The sequence below is a fragment of the Delphinus delphis genome, chromosome 1, assembly GCF_949987515.2.
Source record: "Delphinus delphis chromosome 1, mDelDel1.2, whole genome shotgun sequence".
NCBI classification, from domain to species: domain Eukaryota; kingdom Metazoa; phylum Chordata; class Mammalia; order Artiodactyla; family Delphinidae; genus Delphinus; species Delphinus delphis.
Genome location: NC_082683.1, coordinates 28505675 through 28532033, shown reverse-complemented (window position 1 = coordinate 28532033; position 26359 = coordinate 28505675). Strand labels below are relative to the sequence as shown.

At 36.3% G+C, this 26359-nt stretch overlaps 1 protein-coding gene across 4 annotated transcripts in view; it reads right to left on the bottom strand.

Annotated features, from left to right (window-relative positions):
• Nucleotides 1-26359, bottom strand: part of AGO3 (argonaute RISC catalytic component 3) — a 119684-nt gene that overhangs the window by 78443 nt on the left and 14882 nt on the right. Inside the window, exons 1-3 of one of the 4 annotated variants that reach the window (XM_060019229.1) lie at nucleotides 20305-20415; nucleotides 8034-8098; nucleotides 2392-2512 (exon numbers count right to left, since the gene is read on the bottom strand). In XM_060019229.1, the coding sequence (XP_059875212.1) occupies nucleotides 2392-2512; nucleotides 8034-8083 (171 nt within the window). In that variant the 5' untranslated portion in view covers nucleotides 8084-8098; nucleotides 20305-20415. Of the gene's footprint in view, nucleotides 1-2391; nucleotides 2513-8019; nucleotides 8099-19255; nucleotides 19847-20304; nucleotides 20477-26359 lie in introns of those variants that run through there. The other 3 variants (XM_060019220.1, XM_060019237.1, XM_060019246.1) reach the window with 3 other exon arrangements.

The following is a 26359-nucleotide window of genomic DNA, read 5'->3' as shown; positions in this document are numbered from 1 at the left end:
ATCTTTTGCCCAAAAGTAAGGAAATACTCAAAAAAAAAAAAAAGATGTGTCATGACAAAAGCACACAGGAACCAACTTAAAGGGGCTGCCACAGGCAAAATCTGGGACAATTTGGGCAAATAAATAAGGATAAAGAACTAGAAGAGATGAAAATGTGCTCCCTTACAGTAGAATAACAATGATTAATGTAGAAGGAATGACAGAATTAGAAAATCACCATTACTACATAATAATAAACCTTCCAAGCAAGAATCATCAGCTACTAAAAAAGTCTAAAGAGAAATGGGATTCTTAAAAGTATCTCCCTTACAAAAATTAAAAACTTTGGTGCATCAAAGGACACAATCAACATAGTGAAAAGGCAACCTATGGAATGTGAGAAAATATTCCAAAACATATATCCCATGAGAATACATAAAGAATTCCTAAAACTCATCAACAACAACAAAATCAAATAACCCAATTAAAAAATGGGCAAAGAAGCTGAATACATATTTCTCCAAAGAAGATACACAAAAGGCCCATAAGCATATGAAAAGATGCTCAACATTATTAGTCATTAGGTAAATAAAAATCAAACCCACAATGAGATATTACCTCACACCCAACAGGATGACAACTATCGAAAATTCAGAAAACAACAAATGTTGGCAAGGGTGTGAAGTATTTGGAACCCTTGTCCACTGTTTGTAGAAACATAAAATGGTATAGTCACTATGGAAGACAGTATGGTGGTGTCCCAAAACACTAAAAATACAATTATCATTTATATGATCCAGCAACTCCACTTCTAGGTATATACACAAGAGAACTGAAAGCAGGCATTAGAAGAGAGATTTATACACCCATGTTGCATTACTGCATTATTTTCAATAGCCAAAAGGTGTTCATCAGTGGATGAATGGATAAACAAAATGCGGTATATACATTCAATGGAATATTATTCAACCTTAAAAAGGAAAGAAATTGTGACACACGTGACAACATGAATGAACCTTGAGGACATTATGCTAAGTAAAATAATCCAGTCACAAAAGGACAAATACTGTATGGTTCCACTTATACGAGGTCCCTAGAGTAAATCTATGTTCAAATGGGAAAGCAACCCGAGTGTCCATCAACAGATGAACGGATAAGTAAAATGTAGTATACACATACAATGGAATACTATTCAGCCTTAAAAAGGGAGGAAATTCTGACACATGTCACAACATGGATTAACCTTGAGGATACTATGCTAAGTGAAATAAGCCAATCACAAAAGACAAAACACTATGATTCCACTCATATGAGGTACTAAGAGAGGTCAAATTCATAAAGACAGAAAGTAGAATGGTGGTTGCCAGGGCCTGAGGGGAGGGAAGATGGGGAGTTAAGTGTCTAATGTGTACAGAGTTACAGCTTTACAAGACGGAGATGGATGATGGTGATGGTTGTAAATGTACTTTGACACTGAACCATACCTTAAAAATGGCTCAAATGATAAACTTTATGTTATGTGTATTTTACCACAATTAAAAAAAATACGATCTCCCCACAAAAGAAAGGAGAATAACTTGAAAGGAGAAACTTGGCAGATACCAACTTAACCAAGTGATCGAAGTTAACATCACCGTTAATGGAACAAATACATATTATGTGCCTCCTGATACGATGCACTATTAAGGAAAGAACACTTACGTAATATTCCTGCCAAAAAAGCTTACTCAGAATCTAACCAAGAGGAAGCACCAGAAAAACACAGAGGGACATCCTACAAAATAACCTGCCTGTAATCTTCAACCATGTTAATGTCATAAAAGAAAAAAAAAAAAAAAGGCTGGGAAATTGTTCCAGAATAAAGAAGACTAAAAAGACGTAACATCTAAATACATTCAGGAACCTGGATTGGATTCTGTACTAAAGGGAAAAAAAAATGCTGAAGGTCATCATTGGAATAAATGGCAAAAATGGAATAGGGGCAGATTAGACAAAAATATATCAATGTAAAATTTAGGGAAGTTGGTAACTGTACTATGGTTTTTATCCTTGCTCTTAGGAAAAACACATTAAAGGGCATAATGTATAAAACCTACTCTTGAATGGTCCAGGAAAAAATAAGTATGTATATGTATCTCTATATATAGCTGTCTCTATAGATACAAAGAAAGTAAAAGAGAAAGGAAAGAGAATGATAAAACAAATGTGGCAAACTTTTAAGAACACTGATGAATCTGGGTATACATGAGTTCTCTGCATGATTCTTACAACTCTTCTTTGAGTTTGAAATTATTTCAAAATAAAAAGTTAAAATAGATAAATGATACATACATAGACTACAATAAAATGGCAATAAGTGCATTTAAAAGACATTGCAAAAGTATAGCTTTCTGATAAAGGAATGCATCTTACCCCTGTAGTTGCCACAGGAAGTGGATTGGCTGTGTAAAGGCTTCTTTTTCCATCATAAACTGGTCTACGGTCCCCAAATATAGTTACTTTAAAATGCTGAACCATTGAGTCAACCACCTCCCTAAAAAAGGGAAAAAATGCATTCATATAATCCTCTGCATGATGAAATACAAAAATCTTACCTAAAGTAATTTCTTACACTATTTAAAGCTGTCCAAATTCTAAAAGATAATCATACATGGTAAAGATTTTGCTTTCAGGACCATGGCTTAGGATACCAGAAAGATTGATTTCTGGAAGGGATGATATGAATTTCACAAAAGATAGAGAAGAATGAATCCAGTGAATTACTTAATCATTTTGGGACACAGTTGACCTGCAAAATATTATCCTTATAAACTGATCCAAAATCCCTTTCACCATCTCTAAGCACTACCTGACACATTCACCTCTCTTTATCAAAGAATATGATGCTCTTTCCTTTGTGCTCAAATAGCACCTAGTACATATATCTATTAGAACACTTTCTTCACTGTATTATAATTATTATTATATACTTCACTTCTACTAGACTGTGAGATTTTAAGAGCAATAAACACACCTGTATCCTGTACCCGCCCCATTCCTCTACCCACCCATTCTTCCAATGGTATCTAGCCAGTAAGGATATTTTGAAACCTCCATTTTTTTACCCAGCAAACATTTTTATCCTATATACTTACATGGAATGATATTAAAGCTTTTTTAGACATTTAAAAAAATTTGCAGACTACAGAGAGAATAATACCAAATATCCACAAATCAATATTTATTTTTACGTACACATAATTTGTAAAAGCAGTGGAAAGATATCTAGAAGGGTATGTACCAAACAGATACAGTGGTTAGTTACCTCTGGAGAAGGAAGTGAAGAGAAGAATGATTTTTTATTTTGTTTACACAATCTAAATATATTACAATGACAGTACACTCACATAGTACTGGTATAATTTACAATACATTTAAAAGAATGGGAAAAATATTCAATTCTAGCCCAGTGAAGCAGAAGAGAAAGGAGAGAAAAAAGCATTTTCTGGAACAAAATAATTAAGCTGATTTGATACCCAGAGGAATTTTCCAAATGCTCAAAATTTCTATTTCCCCACCTTTCAATTTTATTTTGCAAGTATTTCTTGCACCAGTCTTCTACTTTCCATTCCCAATTACCATCATCCTAAATTAAAACCTCATGTTCTAGTACCTGAATTATTTTAAGTTTCTTGTTTTTTATGCCTTTAATTTTTTCTTCTCCGGCCCAACTTATATCCCACTGCCAAATGAGTCTCCAAACCCCACTTTTATTCTCCAGGTACAAAAGCTTAAGTTAATCGTGCTCCTCAGTTCATGCCACATTATCATCATTCATCTATATAAGACTCCTCTTCTAACTAATTGATTTCTTTCCTTCCATATTCATTTCTTATTCCCATTCTTCCTAGTAAGTTATTTTTTCTAATGTGTTTGATAAACATTCTTCTGTTTGCATATATTCCTAACTTTAACCTCTGCACTAGGTTTTTAAAATCTGTTCACGTTGCTGTGGGACACTTAGTTCCTTGTGATGCAAAGTACTCCACATGCTGTCTACTTACTCTCCCAGCAATACAGACTCAGAGAACAGTCAGCCACCAAAACAATGCTACAACGCAATATCCCCTTCTATGTCCCCTTATGAACTTGTGTGAGAATTAATCTCCGGCTATATATACCCAGGAACAAAACTGTTAGGTCCAAGTGAATTTTATCAACTAAATGATGAAGAACTGCCAAACTGCTCTGCAGAATGGCTGCACTCAACAATCCTCCTGGAGGTTCCTATTTCCCTACATCCCAGACAAGATTTGGCATTATCCAGCTTTGCTTTCTAATTTTTGCTAGCCCAGTAAATTATTTGCCAGCCCAATAAAAGCTTGTTTTATTTAGATTTCTCTTATTACTAATGAATTTGAGCATCCTTTCATTATTTGTGTTTCTTCTTTTGTGAATTCCCTGTTTGTTTCCTTTGTTCATTGTCTATTGGGGTCCCAGTTTTCTTGTTGAATTGAAGGAGTTTCTTTGATATTCTAATGTTAATTCATTTAACAGGTTTAGTTGTTGCAAATATCTTCCCCCAAATGTTACCTACCTGTTAACAATGTCCATGTATTTACTGAACTGAAATCTTTAATGCTGTATCATCAAATTAATCATTTTTTAACCTTATGGTTTCATACTTTTAAGGTTTTAAGAAATAATTTGCAAATATTAACTCACAAAGATGTACTATGTTTCATTAACTCTATAATTTTATCTATATTATGTTGGTCACTAATCCATTTGAGGTTCTTCTTTATAAACAGTATTAGGTAAGAAATCAATTTTATTTTTCTCCCTACCAGTCTTCCCACACCATCTACTAAACAATCTATATTTAACTGATCAATTTATAATGCCAGTTTATCTTATTAAGTTCTGATCGGAGTTCTCTATGTGGTCTCCTTGTCTGTTCTTGGACCAGTATCATATGTTTTCATGATTACTGGAGTGTTTTATTATGTTGTAATGCGGGGTAGGGCAAGTTCCTTTTCTTTCTCTAAGATATCAATAACTTGGAAATTCATGGAAACATTTATTCAAAATAAATTTCGAGTCCTCCCCCACTGCCCCAAACTATCAATACAATAAGGAAAAGAAACATATCTAGTGCCCTACATATAGTAAACAATCAAAAAATATCTGTTGGGACTTCGCTGGTGGCGCAGTGTTTAAGAATCCGCCTGCCAATGCAGGGGATACGGGTTCGAGCCCTGGTCTGGGAGGATCCCACATGCTGTGGAGCAGCTAAGCCCGGGCGCCACAACTACTGAGTCCATGAGCCACAACTACTGAGGTCCGCGCGCCTACAGCCCCATGCTCCGCAACAAGGAGAGGCCACCGCAGTGAGAAGCCGTGCACCACAACGAGGAGTGGCCCACCCCCCCCCACCCCCACCCCCGTCACAGCTGGAGAAAACCCGCACACAGCAACAAAGACCCAACCCAGCCAAAAATAGATAAATAAATTTATTTTTTTAAAAATCTGTTGGTTTAAGAAACCCTCAAATAATACAAACTCGAGAGACAGGGCTAGTATGCTAAGAACAAATTAGTGTATTAAAAGCTACTGACAAACTACCACAATAAACAAAATAAAAGAAGATGAAACATAATACGGGTAACTGTAAAGTCTAAACACTTATGTTTGAAAAGTTCAACTGCAATAAGAACAAATTAGAGGATCTAAACTTACCCACTGCTCTCCTGCAAAGGGGATTTAGGTGACTATAAATCCAAAATCAACTAATACTGTGATGTAGTTTCTTCAGAATTAAAGAACTCAGGTTGCATATATTCAAATACCCAGTATAAGGCAGGTAACCATCCCATCAAATATTACACAGGTCATTTCAAACTGGAGTACTCTGTTCAATTTGGAAAAAACTTAAGACCCTAACAAATGAAATATAATCATAAAAAGGTAATCCTGATAGAAACTCACATAATATGAGCAAAAATAAATCAAATTAAGGACTCTTAGTCTAGAATAGGAAAGAGTCAAAGGAAATTAGAGAAGTCTTCAGCTATTTTGACAGACTGTCATGTGAAAAACTGCGTAGAGTATCTTCGTTGTATGGGAGGACAGAATTAGGACAAATAGTTGGAAAATATTAAGAAGCTAGATTTTGGAACAAAAATTTCCAACATTTGCTAACCACCAGAGTTATTCACGAGTGGATTACACTATCTCATAAAGTACCTGAGTTCATCCTTGCTAGAACTGTTCAAAAAGCACTTATGTCAGAGAAGATACCGACTAGAAGATTGAAATGAATAATGTCTACAATCCCCTCTAACAGCAAAATTTAATTAAGAGAATATCAAATAATGAAACTGCAGATCATAGCATCAGATACAGAAACTCCTTTATAAATAATTACACTAAATATTGATTTGAACTTAAGGCTTCTGAGCCTTTACAGAATGGTATTAGAATTCTATGTACATTGGGCAATTTTAACTTTAATCTCTTACTAATATGATATAATTAAATGATATATTTAGACTTTTAATGGAACTTTATTATGCAAATTAACAAAATGACAAATGCAGGAACTGCAACTTGTCTTTTTTTTTTGCGGTACGCGGGCCTCTCACTGCTGTGGCCTCTCCCGTTGCGGAGCACAGGCTCCGGGTGCGCAGGCTCAGCGGCCATGGCTCACAGGCCCAGCCGCTCCGCGGCATGTGGGATCCTCCCGGACCGGGGTAATGAACCCGCGTCCCCTGCATCGGCAGGCGGACTCTCAACCACTGCACCACCAGGGAAGCCCAACTTGTCATTTTTTATCTCAAATGATACTATAGCAAAGCGTAGTTTATTAGAATATTCATCAGGCAGGCATGTGAAACTAGAGGAAAAACTCTCTAAAACAGTAATTTATCTAGTCATCTAGTCAGCTGTAGCAGCAAAGGTACTCACTATATTATGAAGAAAGTTTGAACTGAGAAATGGCCAACTTGAGGAGCCTTTAAAATATGTGGTAACATATGTACTGGAGAAAAAATAAGTAGACGTGAGTTTTTAGTCCCACTCTGCCACTAAATTGTTGGGAAATTTACTTGGCTTCTCTGAATTTAGTTCCTTTATCAATAAAAATGAGATAATAGTCTCAGGGCTGTTATAGGGACCATGTGGGATATTAGTGAAAGTACCTTGGGGGAAAATGGTAAATATGTATCATACTATTTTTATATAAAAATTTAAGCACAATTATCTCAAAATTGTACTTCAAGAATGATACTGAGGTACGGAAGTCTTCCTAACAACAAACATACATTACAATGCAGTAGCATCAAATATAGTAAATAATACAAACAATGAATTCTGCTAATTAACAGAAACTGTGAACTGAATTTTCCCTACATTGTAGTTTGTGGAGCACTAGTCTTTTATTATAACAATGAACAATGAGGGGAGGAATCTTTTGTTCAAATGTAGAAATTTCAGGATAACATTTTAAGTGTGTACTGTTAAGCCAGCTTCTTAGCTTACAATAAAAAGTAAAGCTACCAAAACCAAAATACCTCAAATATTTTAACTTCTAAAGCAGTATGTAGGAAAGAAATTTGGGAAAGAAAATCTGAGTAACTGGGTGTAAGAACTTCTAACCAATCTTTAGTGGCTTCCTTTTTTTTTTTTTTTGCTGTACACGGGCCTCTCACTGTTGCGGCCTGTCCCGCTGCGGAGCACAGGCTCCGGACGCGCAGGCTCAGCGGCCATGGCTCACGGGCCCAGCCGCTCCGTGGCATGTGGGATCCTCCCAGACCGGGGCACGAACCCGTGTCCCCTGCATCAGCAGGTGGACTCTCAACCACTGCGCCACCAGGGAAGCCCAGTGGCTTCCTTTTACTAATAACCTTAGTCTGAAGAGAGAAGAATTCTTGCAGAGAATAATATGATGCATTTTTGTAGAACCTCAGGACAGAATTTTAAAATCCTGAAGAATATCTGGCAATCACTACAAAAATGGAACCTCCCTGAGTACATTAGGTCTTACACAGGGCTACAGCCTACCTTCCCACTCTTACCTCAACCACCACTTCCTATATTCTGGTACCAAGTCTTTTGACTCCATCATGCTCTGGTGCACAGACTGTAAAGTAAAATTTAATATTGTTTTCAGTAAGTTCCACTTTACCACCTGACTCATACAGCAGAAAAATGGTAGGAGAGGGAAACTTTAACGTAAAAAGGAGAGGAAATTATTTTCCTGTTAATTGTTACTATAAACTCACAGAGACCCATCTTCATCTTGTTTTTCGGTACCTCTTAATTCTCTGCTCCCAAAAGGTAGAATGGGAAATATTATTTTAGTCTTTAGGAGAAAACGTAAAATAGTATTTTCCTCTAAAAGTGACTATTCACCTTAGTTTAGTATTCCCAGCTACAATAAATTAACCTGCCACTATAATACAGACAGAACAAAGGAAGGTTGCTAAGGTATAACAAGACGCTAAAATCACCCAGAAGTTTATAAAACACAGCGAAAACAGCTGACAGCCTCTCCTAGTCTCCTTCTAACCTCTAATTTATCTTCATAACTCTGTACCAAGTAGCAGAGAAGGTAGCCATACCTTTGCATCAAGTTAAAGTTTAAAGATGCAGAGTAGAGGAGAAAGGAGTTATACTTTAGATCAACTTTTTAATACCTTATAAAATTTGTAGTACATCAGAGCATTTTACCATAAACTATCTTCACTGCTAATTCATATGGGTGTGAATTCTTTCATAATCTTATATAACCACACTAGCTAATCTAGTAACCATTTCTAGTATTCACAAACAATTGATAGATTACTTTAGACTGAGCAACAGATTTTTAACTCAGTGTGGCTTATACTAACAATTCTCCTCTAGAACACTTCTCCCTCAGGCCACCTTTGACTTCTTAATAGACATAGCCTCTTTTCAGTCTCTACGTTCCTCGCTTCTTTTAGCATTTGCCACTGTGATCAATCCTTGAAAATCACAATCCGTCCTTTACTTTCTCTGAAACAGCTTCTACTTTGTCCTGGTTCTCCTACCTTTGCAATCTCTAAGTGTCTTCACTGGCAACCTGAAACAACAGTATCCCCAGAGATCTATTCTCAGTTTTCTTATCTTGACGCTACACATTCTCCCTAGCTTTTAACTATCACCTATATGCTGACACATCTCAAATCTCAATCTTGACTTATTTCCTGAGCTCTAGGCGCTTATTTCCAATAATCTATTGAACTTATCCATTTTGATGTTTCTTACACAATTCAACCTCCAAATAGTCAAGAGAAAATAAAAAACTTGGTCCTTTCACCATCTGTATTTCTGTTAAAGCCATCAACATTGTACAAGCAAGGAACTATGAAGCCATTCTTATCTCTTCCCTTTCTCTACACACCTAAATTATTTATTCTTCTTCTAAATCTTACATCTAAGCCTTTGCTCCACCGCCACTGCCACTGCTATTAGTTAAGTCTTAGAACACACTATCTCTAATCTAAAAAAGTAGGTACCAAACACGAATTTGAAAAGATACAAGCACCATGATGTTCATAACAGCAGTATTTGCAATAGCCAAGACATGGAATCAACCCAAGTGCCCATCAACAGATGAATGGATAAAGATGTGGTGTATGTGTACACACACACACACACACACACACACACACACACACACACACACACACACAGAATGGAATATTACTCAGCCATTAAAAAGAATGAAATTCTGCCATTTGCAGGAACATGAATGGACCTAGAGAATATTACGCTTAGTGAAATAAGTCAGACAGAGAAAGACCAAATACTGTATGATATCATTTATATGTGTAATCTTAAAAATAATACAAATGAATGTATATGCAAAACAGAAACTATAGCTATAGAAACAGAAGCTATAGAAAACAAACTTAGAAAGCTATAGAAAACAGAAGCTATAGAAAACAGAAACAGAAGCTATAGAAAACAAACTTCAGTTACCAAAGGGGAGTGAAGAGGGGGGAGGAACAAATTAGGGCTATGGGATTAACAGATATAAAGTACTATGTATAAAATAGGTAAGCAACAAGGATATATTACATAGCACAGGGAATTATAGCCATTATCTTGTAATAACTTATAATGAAGTATAATCTGCAAAAATACTGAATCACTATGTTATACACCTGAAACTAAAATTGTAAATCAACTATACTACAAATTAAAAAAAATAGGGGACTTCCCTGGTGGTCCAGTGGTTAAGAATCCCTCTTCCAATGCAGGGGATGCAGGTTCGATCCCTGGTCGGGGAACTAAGATCCCACATGCCGCGGGGCAACTGAGCCCACGAGTCACAACTAGACAGAAGCCCGCGCACCGCAATAAAAGATCCCATATGCTGCAACTAAGACCCAACGCAGCCAATAAATAAATATTTTAAAAAAAAGTATTAGAGGTGCTAGTGGCTATGCTGGAGTATGAGAAAAAATGGTTAGAAGTATTTATATTTAATTTTCATCTAACAATTACAAATTGAGATGGACTAAAATTCACGAATAGGGATTGACACTGGTATCCTCATTTAGTCCACATCTGACGATCAGGTGTAACGTATGTAGGTACACAAGGAATCCTAAGAGAATAATGGGAGTTCTGCAACATAAGAGTTAACAGTGGAACTCCCACTCATTCATGCATCTTCAGCATGTTGTAACTTATTTCCGTTCAAGTGTGTGGCACATATTCTATCAGGTTTTGGTACAGTAATCAGAACACGTCAGATTACTAAATCTATTCTTAAATAGTTTATTTCAAAATATTGTTTCCCACCTTTAATTTTTCAATAGTTATGCAATGTTAGAATAGTAGTACATGTCCATAAATTAAAAATTTTTAAATGTGTGTGTGTGTGTGTGTATATGTGTATATATATATATATATATATATATATATATATATATATATATATATATATTTATTGTTGAATGCATGGGTAAGTATGTTTTAACTAATAGGGATGCAAGATTAAAAGTTTGAAGACTACTGCAATCGCCTTCCAAATGTTCTCCATGACCCTGGTCTTTCTCTTCTCTAATTCATTCTCCCCACTGCCATTAGAAATGCTTCTTTTTTTTTTGGCTGCATCATGCCACTTGCAGGATCTTAGTTCCCTGACCAGGGATTGAACCTATGCCCTTGGCAGTGAAAGCATGGAGTCATAACCATTGGACCACCAGGGAATTCCCTAGAAATGCTTTTATAGAACCCTCCTACACTGTGAGTGGGAATGTACATTGGTGCAGTCACTATGGAGAATAGCATAGAGGTTCCTCAAAAATCTAAAAACAGAGTTGCCATATGATCCGGCAATCCCACTCCTGGGCATATACCCAGACAAAACTATAATTCGAACAGATACATGCACCCCTATGTTCAGTGCAGCACTATTTACAATAGCCAAGACATGGATACAACCTAAATGTCCATCGACAGATGAATGGATAAAGAAGATGTGGTATATATACAATGGTATATTACTAAGCCATTAAAAAGAATGAAATAATGCCATTTGCAGCTACATGGATGGACCTAGATATTATCATACTAAGCGAAGTAAGTCAGAAAGAGAAAGACAAATACCATATGATATCACTTATACATGGAATCTAAAATATGACACATATGGGAATTCCCTGGCAGTCCAGTGGTTAGGATTCTGCGCTTTCACTGCTGAGGGCCTGGGTTCAATCCCTGGTCGGGGAACTAAGATCCCACAAGCTGCGTGGTACAGCAAAAGAAAAAAAAAGACACATATGAACTTATCCACGAAACAGAAACAGACTCACAGACATAGAGAACAGACTTGTGGTTGCCAAGGGGGAGGGCGGAGGGGAGGGTTGGACTGGAGTTTGGGACTAGCAGACGCAAACTATTATATATAGAATAGATAAACAACAAGGTCCTACTGTATAGCACAGGGAACTGTATTCAGTACTCTGTAATAAACCATAATGGAAAAGAATATGAAAAAGAATGAACACACACACACACACACACACACACACACACACATATAAAAAAACTGAATCACTTTGCTGAGCACCAGAAACTAAGACAACATTGTAACTCAACTATAATCCAATTAAAAAAAAGAACACTGAAAAGAAAGAAAGAAAGAAATGCTTTTAAATATAGGTGTTCCTCATTTGCTCAAAAGCCTCCAGTGGCTCTCTACTCTTTCTGAATTCACAAGCCTTGGCATGGATTTAAGATCCTTTATAACCTACTTGCTGGCCAACTTTTTCAGACTCTAGCTACTCTATTTATACTGGCCTATTTCTGTTACATAAACATGTCACACCTTTGCTCATGCTCTCTCTCTATGGATTATTCTTTCCCCTAGTCCACTGGGTAACTATTCAGCTCAGGTAACAATGTCATGTACCCTATCTTCCTCGCTAACCAAAAGCAGGAATCTTTTATCACAGCATATACTGCACATCTCACAGAACTTGTCATTCTATACAGACTACATAATCCTTGGCAGGAATCATGTCTTATTTATCTTGTTATCTCCAGAACTTAGCACAGTGCCTGACACAAACAGGGGCACAATAAGTTAAACAGTTAATGAAAACATAGGGAAGTTTTTAAAAATGATCTTTTTAAAAGTTACTGCAGGCTTTAGAATTATAGTTCTAGTCAGGATCCATATATCCTGAAATCTAGTACTAATAGCATTCTGCTTTGGTACAATAATATGGTACATTCAGATAACTGCTTTAAATTAATTTAACTCAGCCTAAGAAAAAAAATGGAGCATACTAGAAGTAAACAAGTCAAGGCACATCCTACAATGGAATACTATACAGCTGTTATTGTAATTTAAATCTACACAAATAGATAGATATTAGGAAAAAACCCTACCTACTAGTCCCTGATGTTCAGACATATATTTATTTATAAGATTATCTTTGAATTTCAAATATATTGTAGGAATATTAGCCAAAAGGTTAATTTCTACTGAGTAATTTATTTAAATGCTACTTTAAAAGAATCTTGAGATTTGAAATAATCACCATCTATTAGCTTTCCTATCTTCCAAGTGACTAACAACTAACAAGGAAAATAAAACTTGCTTTTTTTTTTTAACTGACATATTTTGCATGATATAGTTTCCCCAAGATAGCTAAACGTTCAAAACTATACCATTTGATTTTCACCGGCAGTGTTTTCTGGTGTATGTCTTCTAAATCATTTTAATCAGAAGCATACCCCTCTACAGATAAGACACCAAAAGAACAGCTGGCAAAAGAAAAAAATAATTGTACTTCATCAAAATGAAAAATGTTTGTGTTTCAGAGGATACCATCAAGAAACTGAAAAGGCAGCACAAGGAATATAGCCAATATTTTATAATAACTTTGTATGGAATATAATCTATTAAATATCAAATCACTATTTTATATACCTGAAACTAATAATATAATATTGTAAATAAACTATATTTCAATTAAAAGAAAAAAATTTTTAAAAGGAAGTAAAAAGGCAAGGTGCAGAAAGGGAGAAAATTTTTGCAAATCATCTTATCTGATATAAGGTATTGAACTCCTACAACTCAGTAACAAAAAGGCAAATGATCCAATTTAAAAATGGGCAAAAGACCTGAATAGACATTTCTCTGAAAATATACAAATAGCCAATAAGTGCACAAAAATATGGTCAATATCACTAGCCATCAGGGAAATGCAAATCAAAGTAACAATGAGAAACTACTTAACAGTCACTATGATGGCTATAATCAAAAAGACAGATAAATGTTAATGAGGATGTAGAGAAACTGGAATCACCACACACTGCTAATAGAAATGTAAAATGATGCAGCCACTTTAGAAAAGAGTCTGGCAGTTCCTCAAAAGGTTAAACATAGAGTTACCATATGATTCCCCTCTTGGGAATACACTCAAGAGAAACGAAAACACGTCCCACACAAAATTCTGTACATGAATGTGCATAGCAGCATAATTAAGAGCCAAAATGTGTGAACAACTCACATGTCCACCAACTGATGAACTGATACACAAAATATCCATACAATGGAATATCATTAAGCAATAAAAAGGAATGAAGTACTAATACATGTTACAACATTATGTGAAAACGTGAAATGGGGCTTCCCTGGTGGCGCAGTGGTTCAGAGTCCACCTGCCGATGCAGGGGACATGGGTTCGTGCCCCGGTCCGGGAAGATCCCACATGCCGCGGAGCGGCTAGGCCCGTGAGCCATGGCCGCTGAGCCTGCGCGTCCAGAGCCTGTGCTCTGCAACAGGAGAGGCCACAACAGTGAGAGGCCCGCGTACCGCAAAAAAGAAAAAAGCAAAAAAAACGTGAAATGGGGCTTCCCTGGTGGCGCAGTGGTTGAGAGTCCGCCTGCCGATGCAGGGGACACGGGTTCGTGCCCTGGTCTGGGAAGATCCCACATGCCGCGGAGCGGCTGGGCCCGTGAGCCATGGCCGCTGAGCCTGTGTGTCCGGAGCCTGTGCTCCGCAACAGGAGAGGCCACATCAGCGAGAGGCCTGCATACCACAAAAAAAAAAAAAAAAAAAAAAACGTGAAATGAAAGAGGTTGGTCACACAGAGGCCACATATTGTATGATTCTATTTATATTTAAATGTCCAGAAAAGGCAAATCTACAGAGACAGAGAGTAGATTAGTGTTGGGCAGGGACTGCAGGGAGGGAGGCAATGGGGAGTGACTGCTAGTGAGTATGCGATTTCTTTGGTGGAGGACAAACTGTTCTAAAGTATGACTGCAGTGACAGTTGTACATTATCACTGTGAACATACTAAATGCCACTGAATTGCACACTTTAAATGAGTGAATAGTGTAGTACGTGAATTTTATATCAATAAGGATGTTATTTAAAAAAAGAATGTCCTGTACTTCCCTGGTTGCGCAGTGGTTGAGAGTCCACCTGCCAATGCAGGGGACACGGGTTTGATCCCTGGTCTGGGAAGATCCCACGTGTCGTGGAGCAACTAAGCCCATGAGCCACAACTACTGAGCCCGCGCGCCTAGAGGCCGTGCTCTGCAACAAGAGAAGCCACTGTAGTGAGAAGCCCACGCACCGCAACGAAGACTCAAAGCAGCCAAAAAAAAGAAAAGAAAACAAACAAACAAAAAAACCCAATGTGTTAAAAAAAAAAAAAAGAATATCCCTTTCTTGGCACACTACCCCGTTATTACACTATGCCAATAATATTCCTAATAACAGTAGAAGAGAGTTTCTTCACTCTGACTTGCTATTTCTATTTAAAAACCAAAATCATATCAATATAGATTTTTTCCTTCTAAGATTCAATCATTAGAATTACATTACATCCATATGCACTATGCACACTCAGCACTATGTCATTAATCATAATAGAATAGTAACAGCAATCATACTAGTACAATGACTATAAGATAATGCTTAATTTGTAAAAGAAAATTAAACCAAAAACTTCGATCACAATCTATTACCAACTATTTCAACATTCCTTCAAACCTTTATGCAAGGAGATCTTATATTTATAATCATGCTGCATATACAACTTTCCCCATCTATTTCACTATTTAACAATTTTGAATAAATATGGAACAGTCTATTCATGGTTTACCCTCATATATATTTAGTAGCTGGACAAACTAGCATAAAAATCTCAAGTTACAGATTTTATACTTTAGGTCATAATATTTCTAGAAATTAATTTTTGAGACCATTCACTTGTTAAAAAAAAACAAGAAACATCTGAAATCTGCTTTACATGCTCTTTTAACTAATGATGATTTTATAATCAAATCATTAAATTGGGAAAAAAAGAAACACATAGACACACACTCCCCAAAGAAGTGAGGAAAGGATAAAAAAGGCAACAGACAGAAAGTCTAAAGTAGAAAAATTGACTCACAAGATGATTCACAAGCATTTCCTGGATATTTTGTCCAAGAAAACTCTTCTGACTAAAGTGGAAACTTGTTTGGCTGCAATACATCATTCTACTATTATGATTAATGCCACAGTGCCAAATATTTGAGCATGTGGCATATGGACAAGAGAAACCTCATATGTGTTGATTTAAATACTGCTGCATTTTGGCCCATAACTGTTTAGTTCATATTGAAAAGGAATGGTAAAGTTCTATTTAGTTTCTTCTAACTTCTAGAATTCTAGTTGTTGAAGTGTAAGAACTGAACCAATTTAGGAAGCGCACCAACAATTTTAACTGACTAATTACATGATATTGCAAAAAGTGAAGACAAAAGCTAGGCTTTTGAAGAAAATAAAGGGAATAAGTTTTGTGGATGTTGACATAAAATTAAATCAATATTATTAACAAAGTATAAAGTTGGTTAACGCCAATTTTAGAGTCCCAAGGAAGTCCTATAGCTCCTATCAAAACTCAAATAAAAGGTACACGATAAAAAAAATTTCCATTTGGGAACATCTAAATTGCAGATCCTTTACTCCTACTGACAAATAACGTAAGAAGACAAAGCAACATAAAGATGAAATACAATTAGGGATGCCAAAAGGACTGTAAGTTAAAACCAGAATGTACCACACTAATTTATTATATACATTTTCCTCCCAAACTTAACCAACATGTTGAGCATCTACATGTGAAACTCTATGGTACGCAACTTCATATACACACATATAACATGTGATTATTCCTCTACCAAAAAAAAGGTAGGAAAAAGAACAAATCTAATAAACAATTTTGTTCTTTTTTACCCAACATTATTGCCAATGCCCTAGTCCCTCATAACTCATCTGAAATACTAAAAAAAATTTCAATTGACATCCCTCTAAGTCCCAAGCCTCCAACTCCTACCACTTCCTCAATTCCATCCCATTTTGTCTTCAAGTGATTTTGTTTTTCTAACATTTTCGTCATATAATTTTCCTATTCAATAAATAACGTATAAGAATTCTTCACTATATACTGCTAAAGTTAGGGGCAATTTTTTCAGGCAGGGCAAGGTGAAGAGGCAATAATAAGGAATTCAGCTAAGAAATATCTGCCTTAGACATTCTATCAGTTAAGAGACTTCCTTAGATTAATAAATGCCCTTTAAAAATGTAAACATCTACCAGAAAGGTCAGAATTATCCTTCGTTCAAATTTACACATTAACACCCCCATTTTGAGAAACAAGAAAAAGGGAATTTGAGAGTGCAGCATGAGACAGTTGGTCCCTGTAAGCCCAAAGACAGACAAAAGAGAAGGACACTAACATAAAGACTAACCTATATATCCTAGGAGAGAAGGGTAGGGAACTGAAAATCCATATCTAGGCATACAAAGCCCTCTATAATGTCCAGTTCTCTTTCCTGTCTCCTACCAACACACTCATCCCATTTTACTTTTATAAGCATTTCATTCATTTTACTGAGTATTTATTATGTGCCAATCGTTGAGCTAAGATCAGGGCTACAAAGATGATGATAAAGAATATTACTTTTCATGAAGAGGTTACACTGAGAGAAGAGGGTAACAAATAACGCACTAAAAATACTGTAATGGAAGTGTACACCAACCAAGTACTACAAGGTCATAGTAGAATGAACTACCATCTGGCCTTTCGGCTGGAACCACCATCTTCCAATAATTCACCAAAATGACCAACACAAAGGGAAGGAGGAGGGGTACTTGCTATATGTTCTCTAGGCCTTTTAGAAAACACGGAGTTGTTCCTTTGGCCACATACATGCGAATCAAGAAGAAAGTGATATTGTAGATATCAAGCGAATGGGCACTGTTCCATAAGGAATGCCCCACAAATGTTACCATGGCAAAACTGGAAGAGTCTACAGTGTTACCTAGCACAATGTTGGCATCGTTGTAAACAAACGAGGGCAAGATTCTTGCCAAGAGAATTAATGTGCCTATCAAGCACATTAAGCACTCTAAGAGCCAAGACAGCTTTCTGAAATGTGTGAAGGAAAACGATCAGAAAAAGAAGGAAGCCAAAGAGAAAGGTACTTGGGTTCAGCTGAAGCGCCAGCCTGCTCCACCCAGAGAAGCACACTTCATGAGAACCAGTGGAAAGGAGCCTGAACTGTTGGAACCCATTACCTATGAATTCATGGCATGATGGGTGTAAAGAAAACAAAAGACCTGGACTGTACATATGTTTCTCTTAATTGAGTAGAAGTGTTGTGTCCCTTCTCCCAAAGAAATATTTAAAGCACATTTTAACTGTGTCCGAATTCAGTGGGTGATGTCTTTACTTTTCAAATTTAATTGTTTTTCTTCCTGAAAGATGTGAGGTAATTTGTTGTGCAATATACTCCACTGGTTAATAAACTGCCAAATATTATTTGTAAAAAAGAAAAAGAAAAAAAGAATGAACTACTATCTGACTATGGAGTTCAAAAGGTTTGTCTTGAAAAATAATAGAAGTTTGCCAGATAGGTAAGGGCAGAGGAGGCATTCCAGGTAGGAGTTGCAGAATATGAAAAAAGATAAAGGTTAGAGCCAAACTAAGAAAGGTATGCTACACTAAATTTGGGATATTATTCTGTAGGCAATAGGGAGCTGAATACATTTTAAAGTAGGGGAGTGATATAATCAGATTTCTTATTTAAAAGAATAACTACGCCAGAAGTATGGATACTTATCGAGAATGGGGAGAGAAAGAAATGTTAGGGGAGACCAATTTGAAGATCATTACAATAGTCTAGATAACAAATAAGGGTCTGAAACCAAGGTGGTAGCAGTATGGATGGAGAGGGGCCAAATTAGGGAATAATTTCTGAAACAGAAGCAATAGGACTTGATAACCAACAGGAGGAAAAAGGAAGGTCTAGTTTGGGAATTTAGGTAGAGCAAAAGAATATAGTAGTATGAGTGGAGTGTGGGGATGGGGATTGAGAGAGTAAGTTGTTTTGACCTGTGTTTGAAGCACTTTATAGATATTCAGGTGTCAAGTCTGAAGCTCAGGAAAGAGGTGGAGGCTACAGCAAGATTAGGAAGTCATGTACTCACAGATGGTAGCTTATTGTAGTACCTGACCAGAACCTCCCCCCTTAAGCCTGGCTTAGGCTCACTAAACCTGGTTCTTCTCAATTGTTGTACCTTTGTTACTGCTGCCTCATCTTAAAAAAAAAAAAAAAAAAAAAAAGTGTTCTCTTTATTACACGATCTGCAGTTCTACCAACTGTTTAGATTAGCCCAATTCCTTTCCTTCTTGCTTTACAAATATTTCTTAATGACTATCAAGTCAGGATTCTGGAGTGCTGGTCTCACCTTTGCTATTAGAAATGTTGTTGAGTAAGCCTCTCAACCTTTCTGGATTTCAGCTACAAAAAAGGTATCAGGAAAAAAAAAAAAAGGCATCAGATTAGTTGATAATTTTAAGATTCCTCCACTTGTAATACTCCACAACTTGCTTCCTGACCTCAGAAAGAACTCTTTATTACATGTTAATTATAACACTCATATGATGGTCTTCTTTTATATGTTATTAAAAAGTCTCTTAGTGCTCATTCATGTCATATTTCTTATGTGTCTTATCTCTTCTTCTACTAAATTACAAATTTCTTGACAGCAATAAATCTACGTTTTAAATGAAGGCTCTTAATAATAATACTTACTGAGTAAGAAAAGGCTGGGGTATTTGATAGTACAAACTAAAAGGCTAAGTTGAACATCATTGTTTTCTAAATATTTTGTCCATAAGTCATTTTTTTCTAAAAACCCTCCTTTGTGGTATACATCACGTCATAAATTCCTTTTCTGTTCCTGTATTATCTAAACCACATCCATATCCATAGTATTGGGAGGAAGTGAAAGAAGCTTATTGAAAGCAGATTGATAAATCTTTATATATCATACATACTTGTTCCTATAAAAGAGTAGGGAACAGTTAGGAGTTGAGGATCAGGAGAACAGAAGGCATGAAACCATGACAACCACCATCATCTTAAAGGGAACATCACGAAAGGGGTAAATAAGGTCGAGGTGGGGTGGGGAGAAAAAAGAAAGCACCGATAAATATTACCTAATAGCAAAGGAAAAAATGCTCAGTCTGATTTCAAGAGCACATAAAAATGACTTGCACCTTTTCTATTATCACAGAGAAAACATATGAATTTATGTTATAATGGAAAAATTTCAAGGCTGTTTGTAGATTTTTCCCATCATCACACCTCTGAAGTATAGTCAATTTCAAAGCAAATTACCATCTGTTCTTGGTCAAACTGTTAGACATTATCATTGCTATTTAGATATACAAGATAAACATAATTTCTAAAGCAAAGACAAATACCAAAAGCAAAAGATCTCTCAATTCTTACCTGTTCACTCTCCTAGGACACTTGTCTGGTTTAATATCTACCTCATAGAGGTAGACATCAATCTTTGGAATTTCAACTTGAAAACAGTTAGCCAGCAATTTAATGGGTTTGCCCATGGTGCCATAGCCAGGTCTTCTGGGCACCATGAGTAGGGGCTGGGCCCCAACGGGTCCTGCCAGGGAAGGGGAAAAAAAAGAGAGAGACACTCTTACAAGCTGCATTTAATAATCTTGTCAACCAGAGTAAGTTAGAGTTTTAAGTACAGCTGATAATGCTTGAAGCCTAGTGCTGAAAGATGACATGGTTTCTAATACCAATTTCTTTCACCCCACTTTACTTTCCTCATTAAAACAAACATACAAAGAAACAAAAACTGGGTACCTCTGGAAAATTGTTTTGGAAGGGGTAGAAAGGAGCACACAAACCCAGGTGAGCATAAACAAAGCACAAATCGTATCTAAAATGTATGCAACCAATAGCAAAGTAAACTTAAAGAAGGGTAAGAGCAGATGAACAAAATAAAAACAATATACAATAAAAAGGAACAACAAACTCAATTATTTGAAAAGATAACTAAAATTGATAAATTCCAGTGACTTTTACAACAGAAGAAAAAAAGGCTTAAGTAACCAATATAAACGGGAAAAAAAGTATCAGTATTACTACAGATACAGAAGACATTACAAACATTGTTAATAAATTTGAAAGTTTGATGAAATAGACTAAGTCCTAGAAAGATACAGCTTACTGGTACACAAAAGCATATAAAATTTGAAAAGTTCTCTTTTCAAATAAAATGTAAAATGGTGCAGCTGTTTTGGAAAACAGTACAGTGGTTCCTGAAAATATTAAAAATAGAATTACCATACGATCTAGTAGATCCATGATCTACTTCTGGGTATAAACCCAAAAGAATTGAAAGCAGGGTATTGAAAAGATAATTATACACCTATGCTCATAGCAGTACTATTCACAATAGACGAAAGGTGGAAGCAACCTAAGTGTCCACTGACGCATGAACGGATAAAGAAAATCTGGTATATACCTATAATGGGACATCAATCAGCCTTAAAAAGGAAGGAAATCCTGACACATGCTACAACATAGATGAACCTTGTAGAGGTCATGCTAAGTGAAATAAGCCAGTCACAAAAAGACACTGTATGATTCCACCTAATACCTAGAGTAGTCATATTCATAGAGACGAAGTAGAAGGGCGGTTGCCAGGGGCTGGGGAAAAAGGTAGAAAAAGGAATTGTTGCTTAATGAGTATAGTTTCAGTTTTGCAAAATGAAAAGAGTTCTGGCGATTGGTTGCACAACAATGTGAATGTACTTAAATACTACTAAATTGTACACTTAAAAATTGCTAAGACAGCAAATTTAATGTTATATATATTTTATCACAGTTAAGAAAAAAACAAACCCTAGGTGATATCTAACATTAAGTTTTTGAAGCTCAAAATGTTGTAGCTTTGTTAAACAAAATTCAAACAATAAATTCAGTTAGTAAATATTATCTAAATGAATTTACATTTAAAATATCTGAAAAGTCCTGTAACTATCTGAAAAAATTAAATCCACAATTAAAAATATTCACACACATGCACACACTAAAAAATTCCAGATCCAGATGGCTTCACTAGAGAATTATACCAAACATTTAAGGAAAGAAATAATACTAATCTTAAACAAATTCTTCCAGAGAATAGGAAAAAAGATAATTAACAACTTTTCTTCACTGTGGATGAAAGTACATTAAAGTGCCACCTGCATCACTTATTTTTAAATTTTGTTTTCATATATTTGTAAGATCTTTTCTGAGGGCATAATCTTTCCTGCTATCCTAAACTGAGATAGGTAATAATGAGTAATTCTAGACTAGGTCATAGTTCTGGCTCTGCCATTTATCTAACCACTTGACCTTTGTTAAATATTAATAGCCCTGAAATTCTATTTCCTGATCTATAAAATGGAAATAATACCTAACCTGCCTCTTTCTTATGAATCCTGTCAGGATAAAATCAGAACATGAACAACAGATAAAATTTATCAAGCTCTTACCAAACCTTGCAATAATTTTTTTTTTACTATTGAAGTATAGTTGATTTACATTGTTGTGTTTAATTTCTGCTGTACAGCAAAGTGACTCAGTTATACATATATATTCTTTTTCATATTCTTTTCCAATGTGGTTTACCACAGGATATTGAATATAGTTCCCTGTGCTATACAGTAGGACCTTGTTGTTTATCCATCCGATATATAATAGTTTACATCTGCTAATCCCAAACTCCAAGTCCTTCCCTCCCCAACCCAGCCTCTCCCTTGGCAACCACAAATTTGTTCTCTCTGTCTACAGTCTGTTTCTCTTTCATAGATATGTTCATTTGTGTTGTATTTTAGATTCCACATATAAGTGATATCATATAGTATGTCTTTCTCTTTCTGACTTACTTTGCTTAGTATGATAATCTCTAGGTCCATCCATGTTGTTGCAAATGGCATTATTTCATTCTTTTTAATGGCTGAGTAATATTCCATTGTGTACATATACCACATTTTCTTTATCCATTCATCTGTTGATGGACATTTAGGCTGTTTCCATGTCTTGGCTATTGTAAATAGTGCTGCTATGAACATAGGGTTGCATATATCTTTTCGAATTACAGTTTTGTCTGGGTATATGCCCAGGAGTGGGATTGCTGGATCATATGACAACCCTATTTTTAGTTTTTTGAGGAACCTCCATACTGTTTTCCATAGTAACTGTACCAATTTACATTCCCACCAACAGTGTAGGAGGGTTCCTTTTTCTCCACACACCCTCCAGCATTTATTATTTGTAAATTTGATGATGGTCATTCTGACTGGTGTGAGGTGATACCTCACTGTAGTTTTTTTTTTTTTTTTTTGCGGTATGTGGGCCTCTTACTGTTGTGGCCTCTCCTGTTGCGGAGCACAGGCTCCGGACGTGCAGGCCCAGTGGCCATGGCTCACGGGCCCAGCCGCTCTGCGGCATGTGGGATCTTCCCGGACCGGGGCATGAACCCGTGTCCCCTGCATCGGCAGGCGGACTCTCAACCACTGCGCCACCAGGGAAGCCCTCTCACTGTAGTTTTTTGTTTTTTTTGTTTTTTTTTTTTCACTGTAGTTTTGATTTTCATTTTTCTAATAATTAGCGATGTGGAACATCTTTTCATGTTCCTGTTGGCCATCTTTATGTCTTCTTTGTAGAAATGTCTATTTAGGTGTTCTGCCCACCTTTTTTAATGGGTTTTTTTGTCATTGAATTGTAGGAGCTGTTTGTATATTTTGGAAATTAAGCCCTGTCGGTCGCATCACTTGTAAATATTTTTCTCCCAGTCCGTAGGATGCCTTTTCATTTTGTTTATGGTTTCCTTTGCTGTGCAAAACCTTATAAGTTTGATTGTAAATCATACCAACGTTTCCCAAGGCAATAGAAATAAAAGCAAAAATAAACAAATGGAACCCCAAACTTCATAATGATTTTATAGATGAGGAAAACTGAAATGATTTGCCTAAAATTTCATAGCTAGTAAGTAGCAGAACTGAGATTGGAACCCATTCTGCTGTGCTCTCTATTGTGTTCCACTGATATATTTGTTTATCCTTTTGTCAATAATACACTGTCTCAATTATGATATTTTACAGTAAGTTTTGAAATCAGGTACTGTCAATCAGTTCTCTGACTTTAATCTCCTTTAATATCATGTAGTTGTTCTGGGTATTTTGCCTTTCCCTATAAACTTTACAATCAGTTTGTCAATATCCACAAAATAACTTGCTGGGATTTTGCTTGGAATTGTGCTAAGTACATAAATCAAGTTGAGAAAAGCTGACATCTTTATACTGAGTCTTCCCATCCATGTATAATAAAATATCTCTATTTATTTAGATTTTCTTTGATTTTTTTAAACCAGAGTTTTGTAGTTTTCCTCACATAGATCTCGTACATATTTTGTTAGATTTATACCTAAGTATTTCTTTCTTTTCTTTTTTTGGTGCTAATGTATAAGGCTACAATAATCGCGACAGTGTGGGTTTTTGTCAAAGAATAGAAAAATACATCAGAGGAATACACAGCCCCAAAATTGAACCACAAGTCAACTGATCTTTGACAAAGGAGCAAAGGCAATTCAACGGAAAAAGGAGTCTATTCAAGCAATGGTGCTGATAAGTGGATGGATATCCACATGCTAAAGGGGGAAAAAAAAAAAGAATCTGGACACAGACCTAAAACTTTTTTCAAAAATTAACTCAGGGGGTACTTCCCTGGTGGCGCAGTGGTTAAGAATCCCCCTCCCTGCCAATGCAGGGGACACGGGTTTGATCCCTGGTCTGGGAAGATCCCACATGCCTCGGAACAACTAAGCCCGTGCGCCACAACTACTGAGCCCACGTGTCACAACTACTGAAGCCCACGCGCCTAGAGCCCGTGCTCCTCAACAACGGAAGCCACCGCAACGAGAAGCTCGCACAAAGAGTAGCCCCTGCTCGCCACAACTAGAGAAAGCCCATGCGCAGCAAAGAAGACCCAACACAGCCCAAAAATAAATAAAATACATTTATAAAAATAAAATAAAGGGAAATAGTCTCCCAACTAGTGGTTGTGATACAGAATGTCTGATTTTCAGTAACCTATTCTTAATTATTCCATCCTCTTAAGAAGGCATTTTGTTCCATCTTATCCAGATTTTTTAGTTTTCTTTAGTGGAAGTTCTGAGCCTAATAAAATAATCTGTCTACTCCACACGGAGAAATTCTATAGCTATTTAACTACCTGCATTTTCTTATAAATTGAGTGACCTGAGGACAGAGTTTATGAGTGACTCATATTTCTATCCCTAATACTAAAGAGCACATCATATTAAGTCCCTTGTTCTGATTCCACGATTACAAAGCAACCTTCTGATTACTGTCTGTATACCCATATAGATGGCCGGAGGGAGATAAGTCGCTGACTAGTCAACATGAATCTTCTTTATGCTCTGGAAATGGTATTTTTCTTTGTAAATAATTAAATTGGCATTATGACTTATATATTAGTTTCTTGTGAACTTGGTTAGCATCAATCGGTCCATCAAGGTGATGATCAGCTCTGGATGCCTGGCAAAACCAAGCATCAGGATCTGCAAAGCTAGGGACCAGACTGTGGAGCACAGTGACCCTCTGTCACACTACCTCATAAATTTGTTTGAGTAATCTGAATCCCTTCCATTACATTTTCAAGTTTCACAGTAGCAAACACACTGTATATAAAATGTTATATTCTGTTCCCACTTAACATAGCCTCATAAGCATATCTGTATTACTAAGGTCTTCATATTCATAATTTTAATGGTTATGTAATAATACATGAAGTTGATGAAGTAAAACTGACCAGGTTCCACTCAAGAATATTTAGCTTGCTTCCAATGTTTCACTATTATAAATAGTGAAACATAAGCAGTTGTAGTGGATATTCACAGGATTGTATGCTAAACACAACCCCACCCTTTTCCTCCACCTACTGGCTATTCTCTTGAAAACTACACACTCTCTCACGTACTACATGAATACCAGCAATTGATATATTCTTACGTGAATTTGACACCACAACTGACTCATCTAGGGATGGACACCAGAACCAAGAGAAAGTAATAAGCCTTTTCCCTGGGACTTTTTTTGTTTTAACTTGGGACCCAAACAACAATCAGGTATTTCCTCTTCAGGGACTAAAGCTGTGAGATATAATAGCTGTTGGAGATCAGGTGTTCTGATGCATAGAAAAAGCCAATCAACAGTGAGAGAAAATGGAAGCTACAAGTAGAGAGCTACAAATAGAGAGAAATCAAAATAAGAGATGGAGTAGTCTGATACCATCAGTTACTAGTTCCACCTGCTCCAGATGCAAGCTCAGCTGCAAACCGGTTCTTCCTATTGCCTTCTATTCAACCTGCCTTGCGTTCCATGAGCCAATAAACCCCTTTTGCTTAAATTAGTTTCTGTTGGATTGCTGTTATTTGCAACTAAAACTCTTAACTGATAAAAGG